The 14,228-nt window shown below is 46.9% G+C and overlaps 1 protein-coding gene across 5 annotated transcripts in view; it reads right to left on the reverse strand.

The window, feature by feature from the left end:
- smg1 (SMG1 nonsense mediated mRNA decay associated PI3K related kinase) overlaps positions 1 to 14,228 on the reverse strand; it is a 59,006-nt gene that overhangs the window by 5,633 nt on the left and 39,145 nt on the right. For 3 of the 5 annotated variants that reach the window (XM_080906536.1, XM_080906535.1, XM_080906539.1), the window contains 17 exons: positions 13,462 to 13,684; positions 11,718 to 11,964; positions 10,175 to 10,410; positions 9,822 to 10,067; positions 9,564 to 9,702; positions 9,089 to 9,198; positions 7,820 to 8,038; positions 7,228 to 7,421; positions 6,049 to 6,221; positions 4,726 to 5,005; positions 4,088 to 4,360; positions 2,836 to 3,070; positions 2,524 to 2,735; positions 2,269 to 2,425; positions 1,464 to 1,653; positions 865 to 1,145; positions 71 to 280 (listed from right to left, as the gene is read on the reverse strand). In XM_080906536.1, coding sequence (XP_080762662.1) covers positions 71 to 280; positions 865 to 1,145; positions 1,464 to 1,653; positions 2,269 to 2,425; positions 2,524 to 2,735; positions 2,836 to 3,070; positions 4,088 to 4,360; positions 4,726 to 5,005; positions 6,049 to 6,221; positions 7,228 to 7,421; positions 7,820 to 8,038; positions 9,089 to 9,198; positions 9,564 to 9,702; positions 9,822 to 10,067; positions 10,175 to 10,410; positions 11,718 to 11,964; positions 13,462 to 13,684 — 3,625 coding nt within the window. The remainder of the gene's footprint in view (positions 1 to 70; positions 281 to 864; positions 1,146 to 1,463; positions 1,654 to 2,268; positions 2,426 to 2,523; positions 2,736 to 2,835; positions 3,071 to 4,087; positions 4,361 to 4,725; positions 5,006 to 6,048; positions 6,222 to 7,227; positions 7,422 to 7,819; positions 8,039 to 9,088; positions 9,199 to 9,563; positions 9,703 to 9,821; positions 10,068 to 10,174; positions 10,411 to 11,717; positions 11,965 to 13,461; positions 13,685 to 14,228) is intronic. The other 2 variants (XM_080906538.1, XM_080906537.1) reach the window with 1 other exon arrangement.

Below are 14,228 nucleotides of genomic sequence, written 5' to 3' on the forward strand. Positions count from 1 at the left end.
CAACTGGAAGTATTTTTTGTGATGTGAAAAGTGATCACAACTCCAAAAGCAGCACTACTGGTGCATGTACCTGGAACATAGCGATGTGCAGCTGGCTCCTCTGCAGGCTGGCCCTGGCAGCTTCCAGGTTGCTATCCAGCCTCCTCAGCAGGTCAACTTTTTTCCATGCTGTGTCATAGGACGACACCAGCACTGTGGCTCTGTTCAACAGCAGCTGGGAGACTCGACCTGACGTCAGCCCCTGCTCCACTGCCTTCTTACAGAGCTCGTCCAGAGAAACCTTTGGAGGAACACACATAGCAAAGGTTACTTTACGGTATTCTTTACAGTCTTTGAAAACTGGAACAATAAATGTGTATCCACTCTGCATTTACACTAAAACATTCAACATTTCACACACACAGCGTTTTTTGTAAATAAGGTTTTTCCACGGTGAGTAGAATCTGGTGAAAAATGAAGAATCCATTGTGGAAGAAGGTTGCAACATGAAAAATATTTGGAACAGGTGACACATGAGTATGAGATCCAGAAAGGGCGATGACTGTCCGACAGTCAGGGGGAGGCTTTGAAAGAACAGGTTATCAACTCAAACCCACTGATTACTCTGCAGCTGAGAGAGCGATACTTATTTTTAAACAGGCTGAGTAAGGACTACCTGATGGGCAGCAACGATCAACAGATCAACCAACCTGAACTAGAACGCAGCCAACAGGTGATCAGCATTTCTAAAGACTCCTTTAAGATAGTTAAAATTCAATAATGAACACTCTTTTTTAACGTTGACATGGAGAACATGAAGAAGGTTGAAAAGAACGTTGAGAGAACAAAGATACTGAACACCACATAATTCCACACAGATCATACCTTGCTCTCTGCACCAAAGTCTTTTGCTTCCACCTGAGCGACAATGTCCACACCGAGGGCAGAGAGGGTGCTGCAGAGGGCCAGACTGAGGGCTTGGCTGGGCATACCCATAAGCATCTGCCGGACAAACTCAGCAGTGAAGGCCTTGATGGGACGAATCATCTGTTCCTCACTGACCACTGCTGCACCCGACCCAGTGCTGCCGGGCCGGCCGTACAGGGACTTCCCCAAACCAACAGGTCCATTTGTAGGTAACAGCTCCTCAGCTGGGGCGCAGGTACCTGCAAAGATTTGTCCCACAGTCATCAGACATGCCGCAAGAATATCTGGTTATTTAAACCACAGAGCTCACAACTACCTCGGAAAGCTATGTTCTCTCTTTCTATGCGAAACACTGAGCAGTTTGACTTTGTCAAAGTGCAAACATCCAGAAACACTTCATAGTGGAAGAAGAAAAGGCTGTAGATTATGGCTAAACCAATATTTTAACAATGCTCAGCCCTCTCTATAGTGTCCATGGCATCAAGTGGGTGCTTTTAATAAAGTGCAACAACATGATAAGTTCATCCTCAGTCTGTGTGGCCGTGAAGAGCTCTTACCAGAAAGAGTCTGAGCAAACGAGGAACACAGCCTGAAGAAATCCCTGATGGTCTGCAGTCTCTTGATGAAGAACACTTCCTCCATCAGCTGACGCTGATTCAGGCTATCAAAGAAGTGGAGCTGTGTGGCTCGGGCCTCCCTCAGAACATCCACCTTTCTCCACAGGGGCGGCACCTCTAAAGAACTCAGCTAAGGATAATGCAGAGCAAAGTAATATTAGTCGCTCCAGGAAACAACGGTGTAAGAAACACAGACTAGTTCCTGAAGAGCAGGTTAGGACTGGATCAAGCTTATCCTGCACTGTGTTTCCACCTGCTGTCAGGATACAAAGTGCATTGTTGTTTGCTGTGCTGGTACACAACCATGCCTGTGTTGAGAATAACATGGAACCTGGCGGCCAATTATGGTACAGAATTGAACTCAATATTTAAAATAAACAAGCTATAAAATGCACCGTGAGTCATAAAAATATCCCGTTACAGACGTGACGAGGATTTCTGATGTCATTCTAGGTCTTTCACTGCATTGTTCTGCCCTCTGCAGCCCCTAATCTCTCTGCAGTGGCAGTGCAAGAGTGTACAGCTGTTGCTAATTGACCAGGTGTGGATAAACCTGAGGCGGGCTTTCATAAAGGCTCACTACTGTTTGTCTTAGTGGTACCAGTTATTTTAGCCAACTTGTTATGCGATTTAAAATAAAAGCTCTTCTCTGTGAAGTTCTGGTATCAGTCTCCATGTTTATGTCGCAGCTTTGGAGCCGGGTCGTAACATGCATTCACTGAATGTGCAGAAATGTAAGCTCTACCTTTTCAGTCAGCTGCCCAAAGGCCGTCTCCAGCTGAGTGAACATGCCATCAAAGGCAACCAACAACATTTGACCTGCAGACATCTTTGGTGTGTCCTGGCCCTGTCCATCCATGCTATGAGGCTGGATCAGTTCAGAGTACTGCACACGCAGCATTCTGACAAACAGACACACACAAAACAAACTTTAAGCATGCAGGTTAGCAGCAAGTTAAACAGCACTGTGTCCGCTAAAAATGCACGACAGGAACTCCACCTGGTGATGTGGAGGCAGTGGTTACGGCCGTTGTGGTCCAGGCCTGTGCCGGTTTGCAAACTATCGGCCAAACCTTGCAGGCCAAGACCATCAGAGCTCTGATCTACCAGCTGCTCCAGTTCTGCCAACATGGACTCCAGAGTCGGCTCTCCTTTGATCATACATCGCAGAGCCTCTGGAAAGATGATCTGACGGAAATTGGTGTTCAGCTCCTGCAATAAAAAGATGACAGGCCAGAGCAATGTCAGCAAAAAGACTTTACACGGCCTCAGCCTGTTCCTGCGCGGCTTCATAGTTTGCAGGTGGACCTACCTGTAAGCAGGTATACACAGCACTGGCCAGGTAAACAACCTGGGTGGTAGCTGAAGGTGGAGGGAGCTCCAGGTCATGAGTTAAGAGTGGGCAGCGTTGCAGCAGTGTTACAAGCCCATTGATGTTTCCAATCATACTGCATAGCTCCTCCAAAAACCACGCCCCATCCCGAGACGTCAGGTCCACGAGCTGCTCCCCAGCGCTGGTTGCTGCACCCTCCATCACCAGGTTGCGTCTACGGTCAATCAAACACAAGACAAAAGTGGGTTCACTGTGTCCACTGCAGCTTTTATCCACCCACTCAAACCCATCCACACCGAGGTTGGACTGATCTCATTTCCAACGCTGCTGAGGACCACATCGTTTTTTATTACGTCCCATTAAAGCCCCATAAGTAAAAATGGTGCACTGTCTTTTTCACATGACTGCATGCTGCTGAATAGACACTTCACGTTATGCACAGAGCACTTCTCGCCATGTGACCTTCTGCCCACTCTAATGTGTGAGATCAGTAACAGTAGCACGCCTGCTAGCTTCCATGGTTATTATCACAGGTGAGTTGGCCAAGTCTGACTAAAGAAAACAGAGTCCTACATGATCTGACCAGGACTCAGTCGTGCTGACAGCAAAGACAAATCGCCAAGAGCTGGATGAGGAGGCCTGCTTCCAGTCTGTAGAGCAGCCTGTGACAAGGCCAACAGGCTAGCAGATTGCTTCGGGATACAACCTTTAAAGCTCTGCGCCAATGCAACAACAGGCAGCAGGATGATTTTGTGGAGCGCTCGTGCAGGAATCACCTTCTTTAAAATGTAAATAATGATGGTGACCGACTTCAGACAGAAGAGGACCGCTAACATGAGTGACCATCACCATGTGGTTCAGATTAGGGCTCGTTTCTTTCCTCCTGCTTTATCTTACCAAAGATCTCTTTTCCAGAAACAAAGACTTTTTAAATCTTTTCAGTCCTAACCAGTAGTTTGAACCTTAACCAGAGCTTTAAGTGGTCTTTCAGGGTTTTTAGTGCCGCTGAGTGGATTTCTTCAGATTACTGACTCAGAAACTCTGGTGTTAGGTTTGAGTTTTTCCCACCTACGTTTGGCTGCCTTCACTTACATCAGCATGTTTTTGGACCTCATACTACCAGATTCTTATTCATCTGTCTGTTGACCTACAGTACGGACACAATTAAACCCTCACAGACAGTCACAGGGACTGAAAACTGTGAGACACAGAATGAAAATGTGAATGAAACCTGCAGAGTGTGCAGAGGGCAGAGGTGATGATTGCAGCCAGGCTGAGAGAACCTGGCTCTCCATTCTCCCGCAGGAAAACTGTGATGCAGTGCTCAATCTCCTGCAGCTGCTCCTCACACGCTGCTACTGTGGTGCCCTCAGCCTTCAGCCGCTCTGCTTGGTGCACCACGCGCTCGTTGGTGTCAGCCACTTGGTGCTGCAGAGTCAATTCCACACTGGAAAGAAACTGGCAGGAGGCAGCAGAAGGTTGTGGAGCAAACAGCAACTCATATCTGGAAAGAGAGAGACACACATTTAGCTGGTATCGTGAGTTACACCATGAGGAGCAGAACATAAGCTTGGATGTGATTCATGGTGATGCTGCAACCTGTCCTGTCTCATGAACTGCAGGTATCTGCAGGTAACTCAGGTGAAGGGGCGCACAGGATGTTTGCCGAGTTGAAGAGAACTATCATAGGGGACATTTTTAGGTGTGTAACTTGGACCTGACGGTGGGTCTCAGGGGTGCTTCTTCACCAAAAACATTTTAGGGACTCTGCGAGGACTGGTCACCAGTAAGGCTGGTACCAGCTAAGCGACACATGCAGTCCTAGGGTTAACCAATGAAAATGAGAAAAGACAATGCGTGGCTCCTTACTGTCTGTAGATGTGCTGGCAGTGATCTGCTGTCATGTCTCTCAGCAGCTCTTCCAACCAGGCCTTCCACTGATGGGCCCTGTGGAATACTAGGGTAGCCCGTGGGTACAGCAAAGCCACTGTGGCATAGCTGTGAAGCTGCTCCAGGGAGCTGCGGAGGGCTCCACGGCGCTGCTGCAGCAAGGTGCTCACCTCCGCCTCCAGGCTCTCACATTGGCTGATTAGGTGGGCCTGACCTGCATTTTGCAGGAAGGCTGTGGCTGGCACATAGCTGGGAGGGCCTGATGGGACAGCCAAGAACAAGACAGCACAGCTCAGTACAATCAATGCATTTTTACTGAAAACTGAACCACAAGCAGTGTTGTTTAATCGTAGTGTTAAGCAGGGATAAATCATCAATATCACATAAATAATTAACATTGACCCTGACAGGCGGGCACACAGTTAACCATCCAGCTCTTCAAGAACAGTAAATGTTCACGATGACATCACTAGAGACAGAAACAGCGTCCGACAGAGTGAACCTGAAATGTGAGTTTGGAGAATCAATAATTGGATAAAGGGCCATGACACTCAACCAGTGGCTGTAGTTCCACTTCCACAGCACAATGTTCTCGTTCCCTCCTTTGTTCTATTTACAGAAACACTAACAGCAGGACAAAAGGCAGAACTCACACTTTACTGTACAGACAATACTCTTCCAAGACCTTCAATAATCCTGAAAAGAGTCGTATGAACATGTCCCTCCCACTGAAAACGCTACATGAAGGCAAACAATCACGTTCCTGGGATTTCCTGACCTGGACGATTGAGCTCGTATTCAGACAACCTGTGTCTGTTTCCACTGGGTGAGGGAGTCCAAACCAAGAAGTGGGACGCACAGGTGGAGCCCCAGGTGCACGCAGACTTCCTGTGTCATATGCAAGCTTATTGGCTGCTGACTACATATTAAAACGGGCTCCTCCAATCAGGTCAGGAGCAACTCAAGAGCTGTGCAGTTATTGTGTAAACATGCTACGACTAAAATAGAGGGACAAGATTATTCATTGTATAGAACAGCTGCCAACCTGCTTGGCCTCGCACTACTGAGCTGGTGGGACGTACTGAACATCCTGGGTCAGGAGAGTATGCCTTCTTATTTATTGTTGTTCTGTTTTAAATGGAGGTTATATGAAGTTTTTACCCTGATTTAGAACTAAATGTCAAATCATCCTATTTTCATTTTATATATTTTTAAGTAAAATATACCAAAGCAACACCCAGAAATATGTTGAAATACACAATATTCAGAAACCTGAGGAGAGTATTTTACACAGACACTGACCAAGATCGATAGGACTGCTGATGTCCTGCAGCAGGCTGGCGAGCTGTGTGGCCTCCAGGCTGGAGAATGCTGCCTGGTACTGGGAGATCCACTGGTCCAGTTCAGTCAGTTTGCCCTGAATGGCCTCCTGCACGGTCCGCTGTCGTGACTGCAGCTGGGTATGTTCAGAGTACCTGTGAGCAGGAGGGCTGGGTGAGTAAGAGTTCAGAATGAGGCGATGATGTTTGTGGATACAGTATTTCTGTTATCGTCCTGATCTCATCTATTCCAGCGGTGCTATTAAATTTCCTGCATGTAGCACTCGGCAGGCGTGCGCACAAAGAAGCCATCGCACACGCGGCTGCAGTTTCACATTCTCGCCACCAGCTCTCCGTTTCTCGGACTGAAACCCTGCTCGCACGGATCAGCTGAGTTTGAATGGTCGGAGCAGTGCAGAGGCTCAGCAGTAAATAATCCAGCTGTCAGCATCTCCACTGCTACACAGCAAACTGCTGATAGTTCACTCTGCACACTTTCAAATTGTAAACAAAGTTTCAAATAGTTTTTCTGTTGTTGCCACAGTATGACTGTTTATATAACTATGATCATCTATTCAAAGCGACCAATCGCTTTACGACCCCGTCCTCCTTTGGGCTCCGCCTCCAAACATTCAGCTGATTTGTGTTCACCGAGCTCGTCTGTTACAGATCTGCTTCCTGATACAACCGTCCCGCCTGCACCAGGAGAACACCCCTAAGAGTGGTCTCATTAACATGTGTGGTAACTGTTGAATACTTAACTCGAGTGTGTGCAGGCTGTGTGTCAGCACTGCTGCAAATGAGCGTGCGATCTGAACCATGTATTTATTTTACAGAGTTATATTGTTCTTCATGTTCTGGCTGCTGTAACACATTCGTTTCCTTCCTTCAGGGGTAATAAAGCTTATCTTATGCTATAAGTGTGACCACAATGTTTCCAAGCAACAACATCACCTAACTTTATCTATCAATGAATAATTTAAAAGCCACATTTCCTTATTTTGTTGTCTGTAGTGACTGTTTAAAAGACGATCAAATATCCAAACATGTTACAAACTTCAATGAATCCACCGGACGTACCTTTCAGTCTTTCAAATGTATATCCTTAAATGCACCTTTTGGCATGCATTTGAAAGAACATGAACAGTGTGCTGTGTCTGACCTTTGCTCCAGGGTGAAGATGTCGTGGTCAGGGTGGTTCTCTGCCCCCTCTAAGAAGGCGCTCTCCTCTTGTAGTTTAGCTTGGCGTTTCTCTCCTTGGCAGAGAAGCTCCTGCAGGACCAAGTACTCTTCTACGGCTTCTTCTACTTGTGGTAGGACCGCTAGCATTTCGTCACGATTCTTAAACCAGTTCACCTGCACGAGGCCCACACAGAACAATAACACATTAAAAATATGAAATGCAGGAAAGGATTCATTCTACAGCCTGCAGGGTTGTTAAAAACAAAGCCAACCCTACTCCTGCCTATTTAGACAATGTGAGCTGTAAGAGCAATAACTGTAGTGTCAGTCAGCTGTGGATTAACCTGGAATGACAGATAAAAACCACTAATATTCTCCTTCGTTACACTGTAACGCAGTCCTTATTTAACTTTCTCCCCTATTTATTGTTCTCACTGCCAGACAAAGTGAAGCAACATTGACAACTGCAATTAAAGAAACGGCTGCAACCATGGCAACCTGAGACACCACCACAGAACCGACTGGATTTGCTGATAAGGTGCTGTATGATTATTTGACATCTGTGAACTCACCTTGATCTCAGCCACCCTGGAGGAGAAGAGAGAGCGCGTGATGTCTCTCTCCATGTCCCGCTTGCTCTTTTTGCTGTCAGCCTGTTGGCCTCCCCCTCCGTACACTGCACCAGCAAATCCTACCTCTCCCCCCGCGGTCCAGTCCACCAGAGGGTCGTACACGAAGGCCTCCAGCAGGGTCAGTAAGGTCTCTCTGCCTCGTCGCATTATCTGAACCACCTAGAAACACACATCCCACTTGATTTTTTCCCCCCACGTGTATTTTGACTTCCATCCTGTCACAATAGCCGACAGCTCTAACATCTCCATGTTTCAGTGCATGGGAAATATCCCGAGATACAAAACGTGCACTGGCTACATCCCTCTAACAAACAGCCTGTAAGCTGCAGCAAACTGTAAAAACAAACTGTCACTCCATCTAAGATAAGATAAGATAAGATAACCTTTATTAGTCCCACACGTGGGAAATTTGTTTTGTCACAGCAGGAAGTGGACAGTGCAAAAGTTATGAGGCAAAAATTAGAATACAATAAGAATAAATACAGTACACAACTGTACAGAATAGAATAAAATACTATATACAGTAGAATACAATAAAATAAATATACAATAAGATAAAAATAGAATACGAATGCTATATACAACTGAGTAAAAATACAACGATGCCAGAAAGGATTATTGCACTTAGTGTTATTGCACATGTGTGGATGTGTGTGTTTGTTCAGTTAAAGTCTTTGTTGTGGAGTCTGACAGCAGTGGGGAGGAAAGACCTGCGAAATCTCTCCGTCCCACACCGTGGGTGCCGCAGTCTCCCACTGAAGGAGCTGCTCAGTGCTGTCACAGTCTACTGCTTAATTTTACCTTCATTATTCTAAACTGTGCAAAAAAAGCCACTCGTCTCAATATTTATCAATTACAGCCCAGTGGGAATACTTTCCAATCGTGACCCTCAGGGAAAACAGTCATCTCAGGCTCATGTGTTCATTTTATAAGCTCCAACATATTGAACACTTTGAACTTGGCTCTCGCTTCATCAGCAGCAAGAGATGAAGATCCTCATTCTAACAGCAGAGGTGGGCGGTGGTATGGTGTACCTGCCACGGGGCACACTGCGACTATGCTACGTGAAATTAGTCCAATCTGTTACAAGGTGTGTGAGAAATGCTACTGATGATAACATAGATGGGTGTGTTTTAGATACCCTTTCACAGATGGGTTGAGTTAACGCCTGTACAAATGGTTTTATATGCAGTGTGATGTGAGAGTAACCTGTTCACAGGACAGCCTGAAGATGCCCTCCACCCCAGTGACTCCCAGAGCCATCTCGATGTTGTGGGTCATCCTGAATGGGACCTTCTCTGGCACTCGCAGGCTTTTCCCTGGCAACACACACACACTTTGATACTGTGCACCCAGGAAAACGAGCAGGTCACCCACTACATGGAAAATCGATACTGTTCCACGCTAGCAGCCAAAAATAACCCCTCAGCTGGGTTTCCTCCAACATCTCAGTGTGTGATAAAGAGCTTTGAGTCTGATCATATTATGGGGGACTGTGGAGGAAAAGAGCTTTATTATATCTGCACAGAACAGGCTGACTAGCTGTGGTGAGCACTGTGTGAGTGGTGTTCACCTCTGTCCCTTTGCTTCTATCACATGCAGCACAATAGTTTTTTACCTTTTAATAAATGTGGTTCTAAACTATTCTCTTTAAAATGAATCGCAGCAACACAGTTAAACGCACCTTTTTCAAAGCATACGTTGTAGTCAATGTGCACCACCTCTCCAGTGGTCATGTCAATCAAAACGTTGTCAAGGTGACGGTCGCCAAGGCCAATAATGTATCCCACCATTGACATGACAGCAGTAGATCGGGCGTAGGACTGCAGACAGAGAAAAGGAAACAAAGAAACATCTGGATTACATTTCTGAGCATCTGTCCTTTTCTGAAACAGGAGACAAGGAAGAAGGTGAGAAACGCTTTGAATGCATCTCCTCGCACCTGAGTGACCCTCCACCACTCGCTCGGCGTGGTGCAAGAACACCAGAGCTCCTTGGACAGAAGGTTGGACGGCGTTGCTTCCATCAACTCTTTCAGAACCTCCTTCATAACGCTGAGAGGCCAGTCTCTCCGTGTCACATCCACACTCAGCCCCACTGCCTTTAGAGCCGGCCCGATGCGACTGTAGTACAGTTCACTGGGGCGGGGCACTGGAGGTATAGGCTGCTGTGGGAAGGAGTCCTGGGCCTGCTCAGAAAACAAAGTCACGTCACTAACCAGTAATACGGGCCCGAAACCAGAAAGCGCTCACCGCCTGACCAGTGTTAAAGCCGTGTGTTACAGTGCAGACAAACCTCTACCTTCTGAGCCTGCTGCACAGCCTCCCTCTGCTGCCAGCGTTTGTAGAGGCCAAAGAGGGGCGTGGCACCGTCCACCCACTGGATCAGCCCTGAACGAGTTCCAAGCGGCGTGACAGAATAGTGTCGGGCATGGAAGTGTGGTTGCTCCTGCTGATTGATCTTGGTGAACATGGTGTTGACAATTGACAAGAACTGCATGATGCGCTCATCCAAATGCAAATCCTCCAGACCTGAGAGAAACTTCAGTCACTATTTCATCACAAAGGAAACTTTGACATTTTTCCCTTTGCTTTCTACGCACAACACACAGCTCACGAGCTCAGAGGGATCATTGGCGGTTCACATAAAAGCTTTTTAATGACGACTCTGTCTTGGTAAAATGACACTGTACAAACGATTTAGTATGAACACCCACAGAAAACGTTTGTGCTACTCTCAACTCACCCCCAGCTTCTGTCAGGTCTGCGTTTCTTTCTCACGTTCTGTATTTCACATGTACGTGCTGACTCGAAAAAACTCAATCGTGGATACTAATCTGGGCGACCCCGAGTTTACACACAGATGATGTACGTTGAATGTGACGCAGGAAACAAGCAACTAGAGAGCCTAACATCGGGTCAGCGGGTCGAATGATGAAACAAACAAAATATATATGAAAATAAAAAGAATTGGATTTCTTACAGACCTTTTTATAATAACAATCACTATAATGCCAAGTGTCAAAGGTGCTCTTGGGAGGACCCTGTCTTAAAGTGCTTGGACCCCATTTGTTAAAAATAAAATTAGGCATCTGTCACGCAGGCGTGGGGACCAACTGGCAAATATATAAATCAAAGGCTGCATTACCCAACCTTTGGTTAGCACTTGTTGCTGCTGGTTGTCACTAGTTAAAATTAGCTAACACCAAAAACCTTGTGGCTGCCACAGTTACGACTTATTTGCTAACTATCGACTGTTAGCAAAACAAAGTACAATAAAAACTGGAAACAGAACCTTCGCCTTCAAAGTAAAAGCTGCGCCTCACTGCTACAGGAAACACTTTTTGGTTGGAATACCATCGTCACTATTTCGCTATAACGTTGCAGATAAAAGTCTTCCATGCAAATTGTGGGTGACCATGGCAACTGCCACGTTTTGTGGAGTACCACCATCTTTATGACCAGCTTCACCTTACAACTGGCCCCACCTCCAGCAGCCAGCTGGGGAATATTCATTTGTCCTGTTTAGTCACACAGCTTGCATTCAAACTGCGTCAAACACAGAAGATGTTCTCAGAAACTACAGACTCAACGGGTCGATGTGCCTCTCTCATACTTCATGTTCTAATGACTTTACTAACATTACTTTATCTGTTTCAAAGCACTCCTCTGCCCACTGAAAATCAACAAAAATGAGAAAAGCCAGGCTTCAGTTGTTCACAGAACACAACTGTCAATATTACCAACTGAATGCTAATGCAGTTTTTACGTTTCCTGTTCCCTGCAGCTTTAGAAGACTGTTTCCATCTACGACTGCTGCTGCGACCGAGTTTCCCCACCTTTAAAGAGGTACGGGTAGTTGTGTCCATCTGAGCCCAGGAAGAACAGTTTCTTTGGCTTGGTCTTGGTTGGCAGTATAGTGATGGTGTTCCCTACACTCTGTATGGTCACTGCATCTAATGCCGATGCCTCGCCAGGTAGAGCAATCTCTGTTGTAGTCATGGAAACCAGGCGGGGACTAATCTCGTCCAGATGCAGCAGATAGCTGGTTCTCTTCTGAGCACGCTGTTGCAGGCTCATCATGATCTGTCCAACACAGACAGCACATCAGTCAGGTTTGGAACAGCTACACAATATAAAACTATGGAAATATCAAGGATCCTACATCTGTGGAAGTGATGCATCTCAACATAACAGAATACATACACAGGTACATCTTCACAGGTGCTGGGGAAACAATTCCTGTGTATATTTAACACACACTGCACACAAATACACAGTTTGCTAAGGACAAAATGACACTCGGTGGATCATCAACCGTTTGAGAGCTGGATTTGAAATCACACGTAGTTGAAAGTGAAAACTGAATGTGCAGACTGAGTGGGCTCTCCTTCCAGACCTGAACCAGGACATCAGCGAGCTCGGGGGCAGTGGTGCTTTTTGGCACTGATGGCCCAGAGGTTCTCAGTTGGACTCAGACCTGGGGAACATCAACGCCTTCATCTTCCAGGAACGTCACAGACACAATGGCCATGTGAGCTGCACACAGTCCTGGACCAGGAGGAGACCAGGGCCCTCTGCACCAGCACCAGGTTGACAAATGGTAAATGGCCTGTATTTATATAGCGCTTTTAATAGTCCCTAAGGACCCCAAAGCGCTTTACATATCCAGTCATCCACCCATTCACACACACATTCACACACTGGTGATGGAGCTACATTGTAGCCACAGCTGCCCTGGGCAGACTGACTGAAGCGAGGCTGCCGGACACTGGCGCCACCGGCCCCTCTGACCACCACCAGTAGGCAACGGGTGAAGTGCCTTGCCCAAGGACACAACGACCGAGACTGTCCGAGCCGGGGCTCGAACCGGCAACCTTCCGATTACAAGGCGAACTCCCAACTCTTGAGCCACGATCGCCCCAAAGGCAATGAGGAAATGATTTCACTAAGCTGCAAGCAGCATACGCTGTTACCACTCTATCACAGGTGCTCCCGTCCATGAAGGGAACACTGCACCTGTGGTGGGGTCGCAAGTTCTGGTGTTTCTGCTGTGAACAGATTCCACTGAAGGATGTGAGGCCATTACACCTGATCAGAAACGGTACCTGTAGCCCACTGGTTGGTATGTCATGCTGCAGGGCTCTGGCAGTACTACTCTCAGCCCCCCTCTAACAATGGAGCAAATACCAGGCCCTGGGTTAAAACCTTTTTATTGGCCTGTTTGAGTTTCCTGGTTTAACAGTCCATCTCTTGGCTTCCACAGTCCTGAGACTTGGCTGGGAGACAAAGCAAAGCCTTCTTACGATGACATGCTGGCCCGAACGTGCAGCAGGTGGGACGACACGTCACTATCAGCAGTGACACTAACAACACAAAACCGAGCTAAAGTCAGTGAGCAGGATGAGGTAAGCAACCACCACCACTGCATTTTTAAGGGTCGTCTTGTTGTCGCCTGTTCAGTGAACCTGTTGTCACACACTGTTCATCAGTTTCTGCTCCCATTGCTATCCCTGCAGCTTACAGAACTTGAATAATTTGAAAATAAAACCATGGTCATCACTAACACAAAGCACATCATACCTGTTTGAAGGGAAGCCAGCTACTGGCTGGATTAGCCGGGTTTACGGGGTTTCTTAGACGCTCCAGGGCAGACGTGATGGCATCACCGTAGGTCTGCTGAAACCAGGATTCATGCGGCGTCTCTGCCGGAGCTGCTGTGATGCTGCACACATGATCCAGGGCAAAAACCACGGGACGCATCAGAGCAGAGTGCTTTTCACGCATTATGGCGATCTTTTCATCCCTGCAGATCAACAAATGGTATTGGGAGATCAGACAAGCCTAGTAAGAACTTTACTTTTCATTGAACACAGAAAAAGACAGATCAGCAACTGACTGGTGACTGCCAGCACCAGCCCTCAGCCTCCTGAGACCTCCCACGCTGCTCGCCCAGCGGGGTGACGACAGTACCCCAAATCAGCCTTTTACAGCTGAGGGGTAATAGCTTTTCCACAGGCTGGTTTTCATCATGTCATCGCTGAACTTTTAAACCACCAGTAACAAATGATTAAGGTTCTACAGGTTCCACAACAGATGAGACCGGGAGCATTGAAGCAACTACAGGACATGGACTGTCAATGGAGTCCAGAGTTTTAGCACAAGAGGGTGGAGTTCAGATGTTCTTACCTTTGACGTGGATGACTCAGTTAGGGAAATACGAGAGAAACGTAAAGAAAGTACAGCTTACAACTAACCAGTGCAACCATAACCTGCAAGGTCCAGTAACGACTAGTGCACATCTACACACCGATGCGGGATGAACGGACTAGTTGTGCACTGGTGTGTTA

The sequence above is a fragment of the Rhamphochromis sp. 'chilingali' genome (assembly GCF_963969265.1).
Source record: "Rhamphochromis sp. 'chilingali' genome assembly, chromosome: 15".
In the NCBI taxonomy this organism is placed as follows: domain Eukaryota; kingdom Metazoa; phylum Chordata; class Actinopteri; order Cichliformes; family Cichlidae; genus Rhamphochromis; species Rhamphochromis sp. 'chilingali'.